The sequence below is a fragment of the Pagrus major genome, chromosome 19 (genome assembly GCF_040436345.1).
Source record: "Pagrus major chromosome 19, Pma_NU_1.0".
NCBI lineage: Eukaryota > Metazoa > Chordata > Actinopteri > Spariformes > Sparidae > Pagrus > Pagrus major.
The window spans coordinates 13,734,765-13,755,210 of record NC_133233.1 but is presented as its reverse complement, the minus strand read 5'-3'; the positions used below and the strand labels follow the sequence as shown (position 1 = coordinate 13,755,210).

Below are 20,446 nucleotides of genomic sequence, written 5' to 3'. Positions count from 1 at the left end.
AACAGACAAGGAACCAATGAGAAAAGAGTAAATATACACAGTACATGACCCATCTCAGGCTAAAACTGCATAACCTAGGCCATTACTGCATACATAGTTTGGCTACAAACCTATTTTTGTATTTACTTTCATAACAATGCAAGATATCTTAAGAATTAGCACTATCCTCTGATGTCAGAGTTACTGCTAATCAAAAAATAATAATAATTCTAGCAAGTCAGACCTTATATGGCAGCAGTTGTAGCCAACAGGAGCTGGGCAATAGTAATATACTTTTTGGTCTACAGGTCATGTGAGAACCATGCAGATGAGTGCGTGAAAGACTCACCTGGCAAAGATGTGCAACCATTCTCTAGAAGAGAGGCATGCATGAGAGTGAGAGAATGAGTGAGACGAAAAGAGAAGAATAAAAAATAAAACCAGTGAAGGCAAAAAAGGACAGCAAACGTGACTGCGTGGGGGACAAAAGACGATGAACACTGGTGACAACAAATGCCATCAGACAAAGAAGGTGGAATTTCCAATCAATAGATAGACACACGTCAGCTTGGTATTAGAAGACTACTGTATGTTTAGCACTGCAAAACTCTTAATGAGCTCTTAATTCATACATCTTGACTGGCTGACAAAGGACAACAAGGATAAAGTTGCTATGTGCATCTTTAGTACATTAGGCTAAAAAGCACAGTATGTAATTTCTGCCACTATGGGGTCTCTGAATCAAAACACTAACAACAGATGACGTTGTGAAGTAGCATAGGATCATGGGAGTTGTTGTCTCCTTTTTGTAAATTGGCACCGGTGTTGATGAATATAAATAATAGTGTTCCATCACGCAATTCAGACAATAGTAAACAATAGAGTGGCTAGTTAGCTAGTTAAATGACTTCCTTCCTCACTCTCTTTAGTATCGTCTGGTGTTTCCTGACTAGAAGGGGGAAATGGGAGATGACACCAATGACAGGTGACGAAATTAAACGCACCGTTAACCTGAATAAGATTTCTCTGGGTTTGAACGGAAACATTTTTGGATAATGTCAGCACACAACTTTTTAATATGGATATGTTACATATTATATCATAATCTTATATCTAGCCTATATCTCACGATAGATTTTGACTATCCACTTTTTCATAAGGATCATGGAAATCAACTACATTCATTGCATAAAATGTTATACTGACATTATCTCGACATACATTTTTAGTTTCATGATTAAACACGCTGACAAGCGATTATGCTGCACATAGCAGATTTAACCAGGTTGTTTAGAATCTGTTCACTGCCCGTCAGTAAGGACAGAGTTTAGTTGTAGATGACTGTGTCCTCCGCATCTCTTCCCAAATGTTCACCCTGCTCCGCCTTGCTGCTGTGTGTGTATCTATTTGGACACTAAGAGAAGAAGCCTGTGATTATGACGACAATCATTAGAGGGATACAGTGAGGAGAGGCAGATGAACAGGAGGAGCAGCAGAAGAGGGGTTACCTCTCGTTTAGCAAGGAGGACATTAGGGACGATGTGAGGGAGGCAGCGGCCCAGCATCAGCATCACACTCTCCTCGCTGTCTGCTATGCGTGACACCTGAAATCAGAGACATTATCATTGTTCATGTTATCATGAAGGTAAAGCTTTTACTATGTCTTCATGATAGAGCATGTGCGCTGACCTCTGCTCCCAGGCGGCTGTCGGAGCACATTCTGCAGAAGGACAGCAGGGCTTGCAGGAAGGCCGGAGATAACTTCCTGTGACACCACAAACAACAAGAGACCAAAAACAGTCACTTCAGTCTGGACCGCTTAATCTGTGCACCACAACTGGAGATCGCCCGACCACTGAATGATTGAGGCCTGGACCGGGCCAGCCTGCCAGAGAGCTTAGTGCTGCCACTCTCCCATGTCACTGCTGTGTATTTCAGTAAATGAAGAAAAAAAAAAAATCTAAAGATAGATGGTGTTTGACTATAGGACATTACAGCAGCACTGGCCCCAGCTCAAAAACAGATGATGCCTTACTGTATGGGCCACTTGATTTCTGGAAGTGCAAATGTATCTAAATTTATATGAGGGTATATTGGAAACACAGCATTCCATTGACCAGATCATTTATTAGTTGTAGGTGCACTAAGCAACATGGGTGGGATGGTGGTAAGAAGTGTTTATACATGGTCAAAAGTCAAAGGTTCACTTCCCACAAGGACCGCTTCATGCTCTGAGGAAATTAAGTTACTTACATTTTGACACAAGAGGGCAGTAATTCGCCTAATATGGTGTGTTGTGTTGCCCATAGACTGGTAACTACCTCCATCTAGTGGCTACTTTCAGTACTACTGAGATGAGCTTATTCAAGTTACTTACAGATAAATGCAGCATTGTTAACACAACAATTATCATTTTTTCTAGTGTCCATTTATATCTTTCTATGCACAATGCATAAACAAATTTTTTTAGGATAGTTTTGATAGTTGAAAGTTTACATTTATTCAGGTTTTCTGCACGTCTCTGTTTCCACTCACCTGTTTGGTTGATCAAACTGGACGGGAGGCCGACTCTTAAGCTTGTTGTGGGACTGAAGGTGGGGATGTGATGTGTTCTGAGTAGCGGGTGGGTCCAGGTCTGTTTCAGGCTCTGAACCCCCTCGAATGTCCAGATACTTGCCGTTATCTGTAGGAGGCTGAGAGGAAGACTAGATTAAGTCTATAGGCTTAATGGCTTCTGTAAAACTACATCAGGAAACCTGCATATACACTAGAAGAATTTAAATGATCCTAAAGGATCACTTTTTTTTTATTGCAGGACACTAGTACTAAAAACACGGTACAAATTACAAATTGTGTGTTACATATTGACACCGACCACATACCACAGAGAGAGGGTCAGTGGAGGAAATGTTGGTGGTGGAGCAGGAGGAGGAGGGGTTGGATGCATTCTGGGAGCCCAGGTCCAAAGTGGCCGGAGGTGGGGAGGAGACAGTCCTCTTCAGTGTCTGAATCTCACTGCGAGGTGGGGAAAGGGGAGACCGGAGATGACGCGTTCAGAAAATACTAAAGTGACGTAGCCTTCTCCAAACCATCAGTACTGTTGGAACACTTCAGTAAAATGGCTCAACAATTTTGGATTGTGGTAAAGTAAATTTGTCTACATCTCGATGGTAGCAATTAAAGATTCCACATGGAAGGAAAAGAAGTTTCACTAATGCATCAAAGCAGAGTTTCCTCTGTAATTTTATGCAACAGCTGGCTTTCCATACTGGTTCTACCTCGTGGCCTGTTCTGGTCACAGTTATGGTAATAATGCAGACTGAAGTGCTGGAAACATTTTTAGACTTTCATGAATGCTTGTCAGGTCTCCTGGTGAATGTTCTTATTGTAAAGGCTTGTAACTGCTATGAATAGATGGAATAGTTTCAGCATCATAGCATACCAACAGTGGTCATATGATAAATAATATATAGCACCACATTGCAGGCAGTTTCTCAGCCAGTCTTACATACTGACTTATTCACTTGTTAATCAGAATATACATTATTATAATACAGGCTATAAATAGATTCCTACATCCAGCTGATATATGAGCACAAACATGCACTCACCTCTGCAGTTTCTTGATCTGCTCAGCTAGGCTCTGCTTCTCATTGTTGAGGAGGCTTATCTGGTACTCCAACTCTTGGACAACTTCTGTCTGCTGCTATAGATGGAAAAAACGATTATACAGACACTTTATTACCTCAGCTCAAGATAGATGCTCCAAAAGTTCAAAAGTCTTGGTTGATATCTTGGACCTCACTGAAAGCTTGTCCACATTCATTTCCACATCCCTTTTTATGAAACGATGTGAAAGTAGAGGTGGAAATTTACATTTTTATCATCACCATCATTGTAGTTCTGTAGACCACCTCCACTATTAATGGGATGATGAGTTAAAAGCAACTGACCTTCACTTAAAAGCATGTGTGAATGCATTTTCTTTTTAGCTAGTCTCTGTCTACTAAGAAACTATAACTCATGCAAATAAATAAGAAGGACTGCATTTCTCTCATAATGGAATATCCAATTTTCTGATCACATAGCTTTTGATGCAGTCAAAAGTAGGGTTGCACGATATGGAGAAAAAAAAAAAATCACATTGTGATTATTTTGACAGATATTACAATGTGATATGATTCTTGATTAGTGATGATCATTTGATCATTTGTACATCTCAATAAAAAAAGCTATTAAAATCAGGATGATTTACCAAACAAGCATGTTTTCCTACAACTGGAGAATGAGATTTGTAGGCCAGGACATCTCTGCAGACCTACAGTACTTCATTTAATGCTCAAGATAAAGCGAGAAATCCAACCTAGATTCAAGGTACAGCTGATGAGGACCTGTACATTGATGAATTACACCCATAGATGTACATACACACCCACACACAAACCTGTTGTGAGAGGTCAGGCTTCTTCGGGGGATCTTGGGCGATGCAGTTTCCGGGAAGATCGCCAAAATCCACCTCTACTGACACATCAGCTGTGTCCCGAGGAGAAGGGAGGGGGGTGCCACAGTTCCTGTAGAGCTGCAACAGGTCAGGGGGTTTTGGGATGTTGAGGCCGACATCATCCCACAACTCAAAGTCCTGGAAACAAAAAAAGACAATACTAATGTGTGGCAGTAATGGGGGTGTTCTCTGCATAGATTAAGCAGAACACAATGCAAGCTCAGAACAGGACAGCTGATCTGAGTTGTTGAATTTATTTATGGTCACATGACCCTACCAGTGCTCTTAGACTTGTATGCATGAGTACCCTCATGCATACAAGTCTGACACCTCCTATTCTGCCTTAGTGATAAAAAGACTTTGCATTAAAAAGCAGGCAGAAATAAATGATAAAAAAGGTTCATTCCTTTAAGACATTCTTTAAAACATGTGCCAGCACAGAAAAATCTTTACCTGATCATCATTTTCATCAGAGAAGGTGATGGATGAGAGTTTGTATTCATTTTTCAATAAATATTCATTCACAAGGAAGTTTAAGGCTCTTTTCTCCAGTGGGCGTATAGGCTCCTGAGGTAGAGAGCAAAGAGAAGCTGTGAAATGATTCACTCAAGGCCGAGCAGTGATAACATCACAGGGGGTTTAAAGGAACACATCTAATCTCTCGACTCATTTGAGAAGAGGGAAGAATTTCACATATCTTTTCATTTCAAACACTTAAAAGATTCCCCACCTGAATTTCAGGACTTGACTTGAAGTTTTTTCTCTCCTGAGAGGGCACTTCGCTCTCTGAGAAATTGAGAAGATATTAGATGAGTTTAAAATGGCGCTGAGCTTTAATCATCTAGAGGAATTCTCTTAGGGAAAAAAAGACAGAAAAGCTGTAACAAAAGAGGGTTCAGGTGGAGAAGAAGTTAAAAGTACGCCACACCTGCTGCCTGAGTCAAGTTGGCGCGCAGAGCCTGAATGGTCTCCTTTGCTTTCCGTAGCTCAAACTCCAGCACTGGACAGGAAGTGACAACACACACACACACGCACACACAGGAAGTGCATACAACCAAAGACAGGGAACAAACAAACAAAACAAAGATGGGCATGAAAAACAAAACGACCACACGAAAGATCGTAAGAGTCATAAAACAAAACAACAAAAAAGGATGCATGCAAATCATGGGTCTAAGGAACACATGCAGCAGAGGATCATGGTAAAGCCGGCTGGATGACAAGTGTGTGTAATGCATTGAGACACTTGGTACTCAATGGTAGGATTTCCTGCCCTCATTTTCCTCCCATTAATAGCACTGATTTAAAAAATTTACTTCATTTGTAGCTTTGGTGAGCAAATCTATACAAGCTACTGAAATGTAGCCTTGTTAATCTAGGAGCTGTCTGACAAAGGATTTTTTCCAGGCAAATGACTTACTAACAAGCAATTCAATCATCTGGTTTCAAGCCACTCAAAGGACAGCCACTGCTCAGGTTTTTACCTCTGAATAGTTTAGCCCATTACACTATGTACAACAATGTCATTCAGAACAAGGTAGGTTACAGTTTTAGACATGTTTTCATGAAAAAAACACAATTCAGAATAACTAAGCAAGCTGTTTCTGACGTCTTATATAATCAGAAGCAGCAGACATTTGGGGTTCAAATGTTGATTCGTACATTAATATTTCAAAGGCTAAACTAACACTGAATAAAGAAAAAGAACACACAGATTCTTAAACACGTTAGATAGAGAGAAAAAAAAAACACACGCAAAAAAGTAAGAAGCGATGGAGCAGGAAAACTATGTTGCATAGCTGTGCACTGAAAATCTGTCATCCGATCTGTTCCTGTTGACCCCATAAGCTGTCGTCTAATATTGAGGACTGTGGTTCATTCTGTTTTATTTAAAGAACTTGATATACCAGCATGGGAAATGCAAAAGGCAGGTAAAAGTCGCTTCAATATTAATTGCAAGCAACATTCTATAATTTCCCGTAATGCTGTTGTCAATTTCCAGTTTCCACTACTTAAGAATATTAATATTTCTGCAAAAGGTAATTTCATCAACTCATTTTTTTGGGCCAAATCCACTCACTCTCGCTCCATCATCTCCAATCTTTCCAGCAGATTGAGAGTGCACAGGATGCAAGCGCAACAAAATGGAAAACTGAATAACGGGGAGATTTAAAAAAAAAAAAATAAAAAAAAAAAAAGCAAAAAGCTAGTCTGGATGGAGTGACTTGTCCAGTATAGTTCACTGGGGTTTGATCAACGTCAGGAGAAAGCCAGAAAACCCAGAGTCAGACAGCTGGGGGCAGGCATCAGGACGGGCGGGGGGATGAGAGTGGGGGTGGGTGAAGAAGAGGGGAGAGAGGAGGGGGAAGGTGCCAATTTGGCAGAGTGGGCTGTGTGTGAATAATAGTCATTTAAATAAAAAAGATGCAGAATTTGTAGTTTGGAGCACTGAACCAACATCTCTGCTGCATGGTTTTCAATGCGCCCTTACTATGCATTAATGTACAGTATGTCTGACAAAAGCCCCGAACGATGAGCAAGCTGAGGCGATCTACTGGACCAATCCCAAAGCTTTTGGTAAGGAAGAATTATATACACACCAAAATATGTAAACAGGTTTTGGTTTAAAAATATTAGAATTCCCCATTTAGACCCTTTAGATATTTATAATTTATGACATGTCAACATTGCTTTTATCATAAAGGAAAATACCCTTATTCTCATGCTTAGCAGTCATTTACAGTACAGAGGGAAACAAATGAAAAAGCATACAATGTGTCCATCTGACAGTTATGGATTGGGACTTTTCAGTCGTCGTTGTTTTTCAACACTTACCGACCAAATGGGTGGATGACTACAGAAAGCTGGTAATGAATAATGTTAACCACTGTAATATGCATAGTGTCCAGGGCTAAAAAGTTTTTTCATGTTGGCGATTACTAAATAGAAAGATGAAAACAGGAGGCAGATTAAGGTAACATAATAATATAAATGATCCCTTCATGACAGCACTGTCCCCTCTGCAGTAAAGTCTTATTCATCTGTTTCTTTCCCTTTAGTCAGCAGCGTAAAAAACACTCCTCGCACAACATCTGAGAACCAACAGAGTTACTTGTAACGGAGCAACTGCTCTTAAAACCAGCGTTCTGTGATGAGGTGCCGCCGACGTCACACTCGACTGTTAATGTGCTTGGCTCAAACTATCTAATGGTGTGTCACGACAGAGCCGCAGGGGGGAGGGGGGGTGTGTGATTTCAAACAATGCTGAGACAGGTCCTATTACCAAAAATAACCACAGACTGACTCGACAATGTGACAGTTGGTGGGAGGAGGCAGGGAAGCGGTTGAAATACGTATTCTGTTAATTGACTTCATTTCTACCTGGATGGTTTAAAAACTCTATGGCAACGAAACAGCACGTATGACAGTGTGAAAACTGTGTGACACTTTTTGCTCATTATTTTATCATCACTATGAAAGCAGCTTTTGGACAGCGGTGCCACTGTGACAACATCAGAATTAAAACATTTTAATTTTGTAGTGACATGGATTTCACAGAGATCACTATTACACCGTCTGTGATGCAGCAGTAAGGTGTTATTCCCTTTGTTTCTACGCCACCCTCCGATTATGTCACTGTCTATTCTCTGGATCTTTTATTTCGCCAAGGTAAGCTGGATTCTCTTGCTATCCGCCCAGACAGTATGGTTCATCTTACCTGCCACCCGCTCGTCCGACTCTCGGTTGCCGTCATCTGAGTAACGGGCAAAGTCCAGAGAGTCCAAGGTGCTGATGCTTCCTGCTCGATCTGAACAGAGACAGAGATGGAGACAACGGTGAGACAAGTATACAATCACTTAACCGCACAGCTGGTCTGTCTGCTGTCAAGCTGCTCACGGTGCTCAAAAATGTGACTGATCCTCGAAAAATGTTGCTTTATAAGGACAAGGTCATCTGTGCAACAGTAGGCCCGCTGCGGTAGGGATCAAGTACTTTGCTAAAGGCTGGACACATGCTGACAACTGGCTTGAGCAAAAGGATGCTGAGTCAACACTAGGCCACACTTCTACAAAACACATGGAAACTTTATTAAATTCAGCTAAAAGCAGAGACCTTTAAAAGCCTGTGTGGGAAGGTTACACTTCAGCCAAGAAACATATGAGTCACTGCACATGGAGGAAAACAAATCAATCACAAAATGTTAACTTTGCTTCATGGAAACACCCATTTCCAGACAAACACCTCCAAACAAACAGGCATACATCGGAGTACAGCGACGCCAAAAGTATTGTTCACCCAAACGACAGATAAAGCTGATACATAAGCATACCTGTACTCCTATTTCACTGAGCTAGGCTGGCCTCGTAGCTTAGCCAATGGTGTTAGTTTTCCTCCACTGCAACACAAGCGCAAGATTGGCCTATTTATTCTCTGATATCCAGATACAGTGGAAGGTCAAGCCAAATGTGGCGTGTAGGCTAGCTTTAAGACCATGGCATGCTTTGCTTTGCAGAGCTAAAGAGCAGTGAGTGTGAGTAATTAAGATGAGAATAAAATCATTGTTGGTGCAGAATGTGAGTATTTAATTTAGTATTTAACCTTATGTAAAGACACACACTGGAGGTCGAGACCTCTGGCTTTTAGGTTACACAAAACAATTCAAAAGAGTATCTCTGTCTTCAGTGTGTGTGTGAGTGTGTGTAATGCTTTAGATATTACAATAGACCGTAAAACGGTGTGTGTCATTGTTCTGTCATGCTGACATCACGTTAACCCCCTTTCCTGCGGAGAATGCTTCTAACTGTGCTTACTTCCTGATCATGTGTGAGGATGTTTGCTGTCAGTGGTTGCAATCTATTTGGTGAATCAGTGGATTATTGTGCATGTGTTTGCATGCATGTGAGTGTGCATGCACAGATGTCTTTTGTGTGTGTGTCTAATTTGCTTAAAAAAAAACAAGTATTACTTCCTGGCTGACCTTCAGCCTGTGTGCCTGTGGCGTGTTTTGTCTGGACTGTGATCGATCTGACACCTCTTCCCTGCACTCCTGCTGCTGGGTATGCACAGTGTCTTTCTATGCTCTTGAGTGCATGAGTGTCACCATCTTACATTTACAAGACACGCTTCAGTAAGCCAAATGGGCCTTTATTTGCTGAATTAATCAAGCCTCATTGTCTCTCGGGTAGTTTTTAATGGAAATACAAATTTTACAAAAACAATTGGGAGGCCAACGGGAGCTTTTTAGGGAAAAGGGAAAATGAAGACCACCATGATGACGGATAGTTTTTCTGCTTTTGCAAGTAGCAAAACAAAGCAAAATTAACAAGAGACAGGGAGCGAAGCAAGAGTTTAGTCTGAGAACAAAGAGATATGTTTAAAAGGAGCTGATACAAATACAGACAAGACAGGATTGATTGCCAGGAGGAGGTCGCGAACAAGCTATCATTTTAATGGGCGGAATGTTTTGGCAAGACTGTCAACTATTAAGAGAATATAAATGGGATGAAACAATGGGGCACGAATCATAAAGGATGCACGAATGCACGCGTCTCACAATATCCCAATTATGAAAATATATTAAAAAGTAAAAATGAATGAGACTTTGTATAATGCAGAACATGGGTATAATTCAAAATCACACATATCCTATGTGTAACTGAACTAGGCTGTTATCTATATCTGCAAATATGAATGTCATGCATGAAGGTAATTGTAGATGGGTAATAAATTGGTGTGACTAAACATTAATAATAGAATCTATGGAAAATATTCATTATGCTTATTCAGTTTCAAATTCAAAAATGTGAAAGGGTTCCACACAATAATAGCCAATGTCCTGGGTTGGCCCACTGCTAAGAAATATACACATGCACATACACACACATACTGTGGAACCACCTGTATCCATGAAGACACGCACAAACACAGAGGTTAATGAAAGGCAGGGAGTTATGACCGGGCACCCAGTCGGAGCCGGTCCAGAACTACACGGAGCTTCGCCAACACTCCGACAATATCATTAAACTCCTTCTCACACAATACCAACTCCCTGCCCCAGACAGAGGAAAGGATGGATTGACATTATAAAGTAGGAAAAAAAGTCAGGTTGGGGGCCAGCTACAGTAGGATTGTTTGGACAGCCCGACAATGACTATGTCTGAATTTTGATCGTATAAAGTCGAATGGTGTTAAAAACGTAAATGTTGTATAGTAAGGGATGTGGTGTGTGGTTGACCTGGATTGCCTTTGTGCCAAATTTTCAAATTTGTAACAAGAGAGCACATGAATAGTGGTGACAAACAAACTAACCTAGAATTTCTCATGTGAAGCTGCTTTGAAGTAGCAGATGCCTACAACTACACATTAACTTTCAGATTGTTGTCCTGAGATGATAAGCACTTATCCTGTATTATGTGTGCAAACCACACAAACTCTTTAAATGTGGCAGCTTACTGTCAACCTCGTGCTTGGCAATTTAAGTGACTTCCATGCTACCTTAAAAGCTCCTCGCATCATATGGCCAAATAACTATACCTGACAAGCCAATGATAGGCAGAGAGAGGGGCTCATTCATGCTTCCTTTCTGCAAATTAGCAAGCTGGTGAGAGATGCCTTGCTGTGTCATATGGCACAGAGCAACAGCTGCAAATATGATGCTGCTTGTAGCACAGCCATTATCCATGCAAACGCTCACTGCAATTAACAGCTTCCAGCTAACAGCCACCAGTTGTGTATTTATAATGATCACATTAATGAGAACAATTGTATTAAATTATATTAAAGCATTGTTTATAGCACTACAGCACATGGGTGTTAGGGTGTTAACAGTGTACAGTCCTTAATAATCACACTGTTAACAGTAAGGTAGCCAACTGAATGTGTTGTCACTGTTTGAACAATTATATTGGAAATTGGCAGCTTAAAGGGCCAGCTGCTCTGTCAACAACAGAAGACAGCAGACATCTGATCACCCTCCTCAACAAATACTTAACTCTATCTTTTGTCCTGCAAACATGAGGAAAAAGATCATTCCAGTGATCACATGAGGTCATGGCTATCAGATTATGCTGGAAAGAAAAGAGACATTGCCCCAGGCTGAGTCCATCGCTTTCTCTCTTGTCATCTCCCGTCAACTGCTTCATATTTTGCCCATCTGCATATGGTAGATTTGACTTATCAGGAGTTAAGGCTTTCATATTTTTAATTACATTTACTCTCATCATCAGCTGCTAAGTCAGATATTACTGTTTCTCCATGACCTTCCTGTCAGTGTCACAACAGGGGAGCTGTCATGTCCTGTCATGCATCATCATAAAACATTCATCCTGTTACCATGCTCCAAACCTTTTGAGGGTTGGTATGATAATGCAACCAGCAGACCTTTGCAACACATAGCTAACATTTTATTGTTACTGCTTTGGTCTATGTATAAAGAGTCAGTCTACCTGAGTATTTAATTGTAGAGGGTGTGGTTTCATTCTGACAGGCAAGGGTTCCAGCGAATCTGACTAGCTGCCATCTACTATCTGCTAAAGCTAGCCTCAGACTAGTTTCAGTCATAGTTATACATTATTGTCCATTTCTACAATATCTAAAATAGGGAAAGGAAATCTTCTGATCAGAAAAAACAAATCTGTTCAAATTACAATTGCAATGCCACTGTCATGACATATTGAACACCCTGAGTCATTTGTAAACTAAAACACTTATTTGAAACCCGGAATTGATGAGGAGCAAAGCTGCGAATGAATGACTAAAATGACCCGGCTGCACGGCTGCTAAAATCTGTGACAGGAAACACAACCCACTCTGCCTTGATTCTGACAGCACGTGCCAGAGCCATATCTAGCAGATACTGAAAGCAATGTGAATTCTCTTAATTTGAAACTACAGCACGAGTAGCAAATCACATCCACTGGTGCGATATGGCACTTGGATTATCGACGAGATGCATAGAGCATCTGCTTGGTAAAACATGATAAAATACCAAATTCTTCATTTTTTGGTGGCAGGTGGGGGTGGGGGGGGTGGGGGGGGTGGGGGGGGAGATGGGGGACTGAACAAGGGATGTAGGTTTTACTCAGTTCAATTCACAGCCTCAGGGGCTTCCTGCTTGCATGTCTCTGACTGTTCAAAAGATAGGGTGGGTGTGTCACTGACATCGTTGCTATCCTTTCTCTCCTGGATCTAAGATAAATATACTTTGACAATCCAATCACTGTAGTGGAGAATACCAAGCTGAGTCATGTCTATTAAAACCTCAGAGTCATTTAGAGGATCCAATTTAAAAAATGTGCAGACAAGGGCATTTTATATTACACGTTATCACTTTCGAGTCACATACAAGGCTCTGAAGAGCTCAATCCTCCATGGTGGGTCAAAATATCCTCATGGTACATTTTCCCTATTCTAGCTCTCTTTCATCGTATCCAATTTGCTGCTTTTAGACCAGAGGAAGCTTTACGGTGCCTTATGGGTCTGTGTAAAGTGTGAATAAATTTGCTCCCTTCACCTCAGTTCAATAGGGCCACAAGAAAAGATTTTTGCCACTCATATTCCATTCAATGTAAACCCTCCCATGCTTTGCCACGGTTGAGGTAGAATTTATGGTAATACTACTCCTGCTGCTCTATGGCAGGCTCTTTTTATTTGTGGCTTGGGCTGTCACCATGGTTACCATTTGCATTTGCATTTGTTTATGGCTCCAGACTTTTCAGCCACCATGTAATGCTGCAGGTTGTTCCATACAAGAGGTCCTGTATGTATGTGGATGAGGGCGATACAGATGTGCACCCTGACCCGTAAACAAAAGTAATATCTTATCTCCCCTGGCCTGGTAGAAACAACAGGTGCAGAGCAACAAAACCACTAATAAGGCACAGTCCTCATAAACAAGATGATGTAGGTTTAATCCCAGTTCGGGTCTGTAATGCCTTGCTCAATCTTCTTTAGCAAGACACTAAATTGCAACCAATTATAGCTTTCTCAACCAATTCAAGATTACTTAATTGGCATGACATTGTAAAATACAGCATTGCAAAAGCAGGTTATAGGAGCCATCTCTTCTTCTCCTGTTCGCCTTGTCTGCTGATCCTGACCTCTGACCTCTCTTTGGCCAACAGGAAAGAGGAAGGTGTATTTTCCTACAGTGCTCAGTTACACAAGACAATATCATTAGACCACAGGTCTGTCATAATAACACAAGCATCCATCTCATCCAACTGGATAGTGGTATAGCTCACCCTATTCAGACTCCTCTGATGCTTTAGTCTGTATGCCACCAAACACAGCTGACCCACAAAACCCGCTTGCTGGCTGCGGGCCCTAGACCGGGAGAGCAGGTGCAGGAAGCGGATATCTCATGATCGATTAGCTTCTAAATCCAATGTTTTAAGCTAACGTTAGCTAGCTACACGGCTAACTTAATATGATGCACCATTAAAGACAGAGCCAGCTGACAGCTAGCTACGTGACTAACCCCGGGAGCATACTCACTCAGTGGTCCTCCAGGTCCGAGTACCTGGTCTTTGGCAGGCGGAGTGCCGCTCTGTCGCTCGAAGTTGCCAGGGTTGGAGAAATAATCCCTCAGCCGCGGAAGCTCTCTGCCTGCTTCCAACAGTTCGGTGTGAAACTCCAGGGCCGTGAGGATGTATTGGTCCCTTATTAGCTGAGCAGCAATAACATCCACAGATACTCGTGTCTCGGCGCTGCCTGCCATAGCGGAGGTGGCCGCGACCGAGACCGAGATGCCCTCACCGCTGGGGCTCGTCCGGTTGCTAGACAGCAGGAGCGTTGGAGGCTCGGCGTCCGCAGGCGGAGAGAAAGGATTGCCCGGCGGTGGCCCTGGCGCCCCGTCACTCGGGCTTCTCTCTGTGTCAACTGTTTCATTGGGGCGCCGTTCAGCCTCTTCCTCAGAATCACTGAGATTAAACGGGTTGACCGACGCCATTTTTGCACTATAAAGATGTTTAGCAATCTAAGCTAGCTAAGCTAATCAGACCCGCTTCTTCCTGAATAGATTCCTAGCTAAGGTTTGGTAGGTGGCTTTGATAAGGGGGAACGATTGCGAAGCTGTGATTGGTCAAATGTCAGAGACGTTATCCCCCAAAGCCCGCCTCTTTCATGGGATAACAGAATATGATTGGGTACTGGCGAGACAGAAAGGAAAACTGGGCAGGGCACATTTGACAGCTGATAGCGTATGCTAGCTAATGTGTTATCAAAGAAACACAAGCTGAAAATGATAATTTCCAGTGAAGCTGCACTGTTACACATACTATTTGATAGAGAACCGAAAGGAACTTAATTCCATTAAAAGGCGTTTTGAGAGAGGTGCTTTTTTAAAGAAAAGCTCGCTAGGAAATGAATATTTTAACTACGGTACCCACAATTCAACTGCAAAGTACACGCGTCGACGTCAAACGTCACTTCACAACAAGGAAGTGGGTGCTCGTGGTACCTGTATTTCTTGTACTAATCTACTTAGACAGAGGGACAGTTGGTTTTGTAAAAGGACGCACTTAAAGATTACGTTGATCTTGTTTTGTGCAACACAGCCGTCCTCTGCCGGGTTCTCTGGATATATAACTGTCATCTACGAGTATAAAGCGGAAGATAAATCAGGTGCATGGGTGAAATGGTAGTAAAGTTAGATAGTTCTGCTCTCTCGTTCATTCATACAGAGACAGCGTCGCCCGTTTTTATGGGCAGATTCCACTGACGTTACATGCAGGTAAGACTTTTTGCATGGCCATAGATGCATCTTGTCACCAAGCTTCACTGACTACTCATCCATAGGTAACTGAACCACTGAAATGGACAGATCTAACCATTAAAGCCGTTATTTCTGCACAAAGGTTGAAGGCATATGGGAGCAGAAGGATTACCCCAGCTCTTAAGCAGTCTTTACATGACACACACTTTGGCTTAACTGCTCTGTTTTACACTAAACCTTTATGACGCCTGCTGCTATTTCAACTAACCTACTAACCCTGAAAAGTTAGGATGTTAGACTGCATAACTTTAAGTCTGTCCATATTTCCCTTAGTGATATTTATTCTGTCTTCATTACGGTCTCTTCTTATATCTTCCTTCCCCCATCGCCACCCTCCCTGGTTGCTCTGCAGACCCGCCTCAGTGTTGACACTCAAAATGAGGATGATCACCTTCTTCCTGTTTGGGCTGACAGTCCATGTGGTCTTCTTCGTCTCTATTTTTGACATCTACTTCACCTCTCCACTGGTCCATGGCATGACACCCCAGGTCACACCGCTGGCACCCCCTGCCTCCAGACTAGTGTTAGTGGTGGGCGACGGTCTCAGAGCAGACAGTCTCTTCACACTCCTGCCCAACGGCTCATCCAGGGCCCCGTACTTGAGGTTGGGAAACTGATGTGTGCTTTATACTGGGACTTTTCTCATGCTTTTTCATCCTCCTCCTGAGTAACTGGGGTTTCTGTGTGCACGTCTGTGTGTGTTTCCTGATATCAGGAGTGTGATAGAGCAGAGGGGTACCTGGGGCGTGTCACACACACGCGTGCCCACTGAGTCTCGTCCCGGTCATGTTGCTCTCATCGCCGGCTTCTATGAGGATGTCAGCGCTGTTGCCAAAGGTAGGTGTGCATCTGTGCATGTTGGTTGACTGATATTTGTGTCTGTTTGTGACAAGTGTGACAAGCAAGTGCATTGACCTTTTTTTCTGTGTGTGTGCGATCAGGGTGGAAGGAGAATCCTGTAGAGTTTGACTCCGTGTTTAATGAGAGCAGACACACCTGGTGCTGGGGCAGCCCTGATATTCTGCCCATGTTTGCCAAAGGTACACATACACACACACTCACACAAACAACACAATGAGAGCCACTAACTTAATCAATAGTAGCAAAAGGTCACAGATAAAGACTGTATAAAAAATTAAAGAAAGAAAGAAATTCAAGCTTAGTAAGTTGTGTATGTACTTAAATAACAGAAGTTTAATAATTTATCATGACATTTCTTTTATTCCTCATTGCTTTAAAATTAAAATGAAGTAATGTAACCCCCTTCCGTGCTGTGGTTCTTCCAGGTGCCAGTGGTGACCATGTGTATACACACACATACCCAGCACAGGAGGAGGACTTTGCCTCCACAGACGCCTCCAGGCTGGACAGCTGGGTGTTCACTCAAGTCAAAGTATGGTAGTGGCATTAGTAATGATAAATGTTGCTATGAATCTTTTGATAATAACTCACGATAAGGACATAAAAATGTTTTATAAGTTATTCTAGGAGACTCCATTGGTGTTATTGGTGCAGCTTTGCTCATTGATACCTTGAATAAATCCAACTATGTGTGTTGTTCTCTCTCCACTAGTCATTCTTTCAGTCAGCGAAGTCTAACTCCAGCCTGAGGGAGAGCCTGCTCGAGGATAAGAATGTCTTCTTCCTGCATCTGCTGGGCATCGACACAAATGGACATGCTCACAGACCAATGTCACAGTAAGAGACATGTTATTAGAATGTCCTTGTTATTTTGCCATTCATATAAAATTGAATTTCACTTCACATAACATAAAATTAAAGGAATTTTTTATTCTTTCAAAGTAGCATTCACTCATCTCGTATTTGTCGTCTTTTAGGGAGTACCTGGAAAATATTGCTCTAGTAGACACTGGTGTAGCTGAGCTGGTGTCTATAGTAGAGGACTTCTTTGGTTATGATGGCAGAACAGCCTATGTGTTTACCTCTGATCATGGCATGACAAACTGGGGTAAGACTGTTAGTGTATTTGTCTTTTTACTGTCTACAACTGAAAAAAATATATTCTTCAGTTACGGATTCACTGGAGTCTTTGATATCATCTGTTGATGTGTGTGTGTGTGTATTCTTGTGTGTCTCCAGGTTCACACGGTGCAGGCCACCCCTCAGAGACGCTCACTCCATTAGTGGTGTGGGGAGCCGGAGTTCAAAGTGCCCACAGAGTGACTGAACCCCAACCATACAACGATGGGTACCTGCAAGGTGCTGAACTTGTGCTGTTTGCCCTAATATCTCCAAGCAGGTTTTTTAGCTTCAGTTTAAGACCCAGGTTCTCCTACGAAATACATTATTTTTTAAATAACATTTTATATTTAATTATAAATAAAATCATGAATATTCTATTTTATTAATGTTTACACTATATGTTTATTGGCATACATTCTCTCTCAGATTGGAAACTGGAGCACCTTCGTAGAGTTGATGTCAATCAGGTAAGGCCTATGACACTTTTTGATACTACTGCACATAAAATGTACATTTCATATAACAGAAGAAAAGGTAGTAAAGCCTTTTTTTATATTGTTTACCTTAGGGAGACATCGCTCCCCTCATGGCTTCTCTCATTGGTGTGCCCATTCCTGTCAACTCTGTTGTAAGCCCAGAGACATATTTTATCTTACAAACTCATATGTAAGTGTTTGCTGCATTGTCAAAGTTTTATGTGTTAATGTGTTTTTCTGTCTCTTCAGGGTTTGTTGCCTCTTCTCTACCTTAATAACAGTGAGCAGTTCAAGGCAGAGAGCATGTACGCTAATGCTATTCAAGTACTAGAGCAATTCAAGGTACAGAAGCATTCAGCTCTGCTATTACTCATCATTACCCTAATAGTTGATACTTGGTAAATATGCCGTTTATTAATAGTTATAAACTAGTAGCAATATTGTTGAAGTTATGCTAATATGTTCGGATGTATCTCCAGTTATATTAATTTGATTTATTACATTTACTTGAACATGATAACTTTAAACACCATGTTGTCACCGAGTTCTAAATTATTTAAAGATGACTGTATTCCTGCACATGTCTTGTAATATAATAATTCAGTTATAAAAATCTATAGTAATTGTTTTTTATAGGTGAAAATGACCCAGAAAAAGGAGACAACCTTGTCTTTTCTCTTCACCCCATATCAGTAAGTACAATTAGTGAGTTCATGACTTGTAATAAACGTGATGTGAATCTTAAGATGACTTTTTCTTTGTTCAGTTCAGAGTTCAGTTAAACAAATTGTTTGGAAAGGAGTCATGTTATGCTGAATTCATGTCACGTCTGTGGCTTGGAGATAATTTCAGTATGAACATTAACCAGGTGGAAGTTGCTGAGGCATTCTATTGCTGGCCAATGCAAAACTGAAGCAGGCCAATGCATTGTTAATAACATTGTGGTTGTGTCAGTATGAAGGCAAATGAGGCGCACTCTGTTTTGGTTAAGACCACATTTAAATACAATTTCACGCACTCTGTCTTCATTGCGCTGTCTCACTGTTTTCCCAGATTACTGACTGAGTCAAAACAAGCAGAATTCATCCACAAGGCCAGAATACTGATTCAGCTGGAGAAGTATGGGGATGCTGTGAGTATTTGGGAAAAGATGGTCTGCAGCTTATATGTATATAAACTCATTTGAATTAAAGTCAAGAACACATAACGTGGTTATGTAACATAAACTGGTGTATAATATCTTGTGTATTAGATGTTGCAATAGAAAGTTCACTGTTATGCCTGACGCCAATGCTGTGTTGTACTCGGAACATTTGGAGGGACTCTGTGTTTCCACCGTAAATAAGAGTCTAAATTAAAAAGTCGCAGCTGGTAGTACTTTCCAAAAGTGTAGGAACTTTGGGGTCGGGGCTTGCATGTGATTCTTCCTGAATGGTTGAGTACACGTTGCATTTTATGTCAGCCATTTTTTTCAAAATCTGCAGCCATAAACCAGTTTGTTTTTTGTTACGCTTTGACTCATCAACATTGAGTTACAGAGGAAAGGAGTGTTGATTAGTTTATAGACTAATGGAAAAATTAGGTCATTTTTTGATACGTCAGTGGACTCATTTGTGGGCTGAATGAACCTTCTAGTTCTTTGAAAAGTAGTTCCTGGGATTACATTTTCTGGGTGAATAAACAGTTCAATGAAACCAGCTAAAATGTGGTAAATGCTGTCCACATCACCAAACTTTTATCTGCATTGTTGGGTTTTTTAATGATCACTTTCCTTCCAAGTTTCCTTGTTTGTTACTTTACATTCCTTGCTTATTACTCATCTTTCCACTTTCCCCATCTCCCCCTCGTCTGTCTCCTGTCAGATCTCTCTGTGCCGGTCTCTGATATCCCATGCTCTGGAGGGCCTGGTCTACTACCACACCTATGACAGGTTCTTCCTGGGTTGCAGTGTGGTGCTGGGATTTGTAGGCTGGACCTCATATGTAGTCCTCGTCATACTCAAGACTCATGCCAGCCTCGACAGACACCCCAGCCTCCTCAAACAGGTCAGGGTGTGCACTATAATCCCTCCTTCTTTACCTTCAAAGATTCCCTCCACCTAAACAAGTTTATGAAACTCGAATGTCTCGTTAAGTTACATTCTTGGTATTCCTCCTGTATGTGTGTGTGCAGATTCCCAGTCATACCTTGGCGAGGCTGTGCATGTGTGTGACAGCGGCGATCACTGTATTCCTGCTTATCCAAAGAAGCCCCGTTACCTACTATATTTACTGCCTGCTGCCTGTCCCTGTATGGTACTCTGTCCTCAAAGAGTGAGTAACACACACATTTGAGAAAAAAAGGGATGAGAGGAATATAAAAATCAAACAAATCTGAATGTAGAAGCTTTAATTGGATGTAATTTGCCTCACACATACTTGTTCATGCACGCGTAGACCAGCTGCAGCAAGGTGTTAATTAGATCCTTTGAAGTGGTGTTGGATCCATTCATGCTTCTCCTCTGTAAATAGATAAAAGGATGGTCTTTGTTTTTTCTCTTTTATCGGAGGACAAATAAGCTCTTTAATGATCAATTTTAGGTCTGGAACTCTGACAGATTTGATTCGCTCAGCTCCCTCCCTGCCACTGTGGAAATGTTTTGGCTATTTTTTGCTGGTGGCGTTGGGGATCGAGCTCCTGGTAGGTGTCTTTAATGTCTTCTAATGTACCACGAGAGGCAAATGTGTTACTTTA

General features: G+C 41.6%; 2 protein-coding genes and 1 long non-coding RNA gene across 8 annotated transcripts in view; 1 reads left to right on the top strand and 2 right to left on the bottom strand.

The window, feature by feature from the left end:
• Positions 1–14,460, bottom strand: part of relch (RAB11 binding and LisH domain, coiled-coil and HEAT repeat containing) — a 34,730-nt gene extending 20,270 nt beyond the window's left edge. For 2 of the 5 annotated variants that reach the window (XM_073488650.1, XM_073488651.1), the window contains exons 1-12: positions 13,976–14,460; positions 8,199–8,288; positions 5,409–5,480; positions 5,211–5,266; positions 4,934–5,047; positions 4,424–4,618; positions 3,591–3,685; positions 2,862–2,994; positions 2,515–2,672; positions 1,669–1,744; positions 1,488–1,583; positions 329–352 (exon numbers count right to left, since the gene is read on the bottom strand). In XM_073488650.1, coding sequence (XP_073344751.1) covers positions 329–352; positions 1,488–1,583; positions 1,669–1,744; positions 2,515–2,672; positions 2,862–2,994; positions 3,591–3,685; positions 4,424–4,618; positions 4,934–5,047; positions 5,211–5,266; positions 5,409–5,480; positions 8,199–8,288; positions 13,976–14,429 — 1,563 coding nt within the window. In that variant the 5' untranslated portion in view covers positions 14,430–14,460. The remainder of the gene's footprint in view (positions 1–328; positions 353–1,487; positions 1,584–1,668; positions 1,745–2,514; positions 2,673–2,861; positions 2,995–3,590; positions 3,686–4,423; positions 4,619–4,933; positions 5,048–5,210; positions 5,267–5,408; positions 5,481–8,198; positions 8,289–13,975) is intronic. The other 3 variants (XM_073488653.1, XM_073488654.1, XM_073488652.1) reach the window with 2 other exon arrangements.
• A 189-nt stretch (positions 14,461–14,649) lies between these two features.
• Positions 14,650–20,446, top strand: part of pign (phosphatidylinositol glycan anchor biosynthesis, class N) — a 12,422-nt gene continuing 6,625 nt past the window's right edge. Inside the window, exons 1-16 of one of the 2 annotated variants that reach the window (XM_073488657.1) lie at positions 14,650–15,212; positions 15,607–15,858; positions 15,970–16,091; positions 16,196–16,294; positions 16,541–16,647; positions 16,828–16,952; positions 17,093–17,223; positions 17,355–17,474; positions 17,664–17,704; positions 17,806–17,865; positions 17,963–18,055; positions 18,350–18,405; positions 18,767–18,845; positions 19,576–19,758; positions 19,886–20,025; positions 20,293–20,392. In XM_073488657.1, the coding sequence (XP_073344758.1) occupies positions 15,632–15,858; positions 15,970–16,091; positions 16,196–16,294; positions 16,541–16,647; positions 16,828–16,952; positions 17,093–17,223; positions 17,355–17,474; positions 17,664–17,704; positions 17,806–17,865; positions 17,963–18,055; positions 18,350–18,405; positions 18,767–18,845; positions 19,576–19,758; positions 19,886–20,025; positions 20,293–20,392 (1,683 nt within the window). In that variant the 5' untranslated portion in view covers positions 14,650–15,212; positions 15,607–15,631. Of the gene's footprint in view, positions 15,213–15,235; positions 15,859–15,969; positions 16,092–16,195; positions 16,295–16,540; positions 16,648–16,827; positions 16,953–17,092; positions 17,224–17,354; positions 17,475–17,663; positions 17,705–17,805; positions 17,866–17,962; positions 18,056–18,349; positions 18,406–18,766; positions 18,846–19,575; positions 19,759–19,885; positions 20,026–20,292; positions 20,393–20,446 lie in introns of those variants that run through there. The other variant, XM_073488656.1, reaches the window with a different exon arrangement.
• LOC141014750 (uncharacterized) overlaps positions 20,085–20,446 on the bottom strand; it is a 13,073-nt gene continuing 12,711 nt past the window's right edge. Inside the window, exon 4 of the long non-coding RNA XR_012180514.1 lies at positions 20,085–20,213. This is a non-coding gene — a long non-coding RNA (uncharacterized lncRNA). The remainder of the gene's footprint in view (positions 20,214–20,446) is intronic.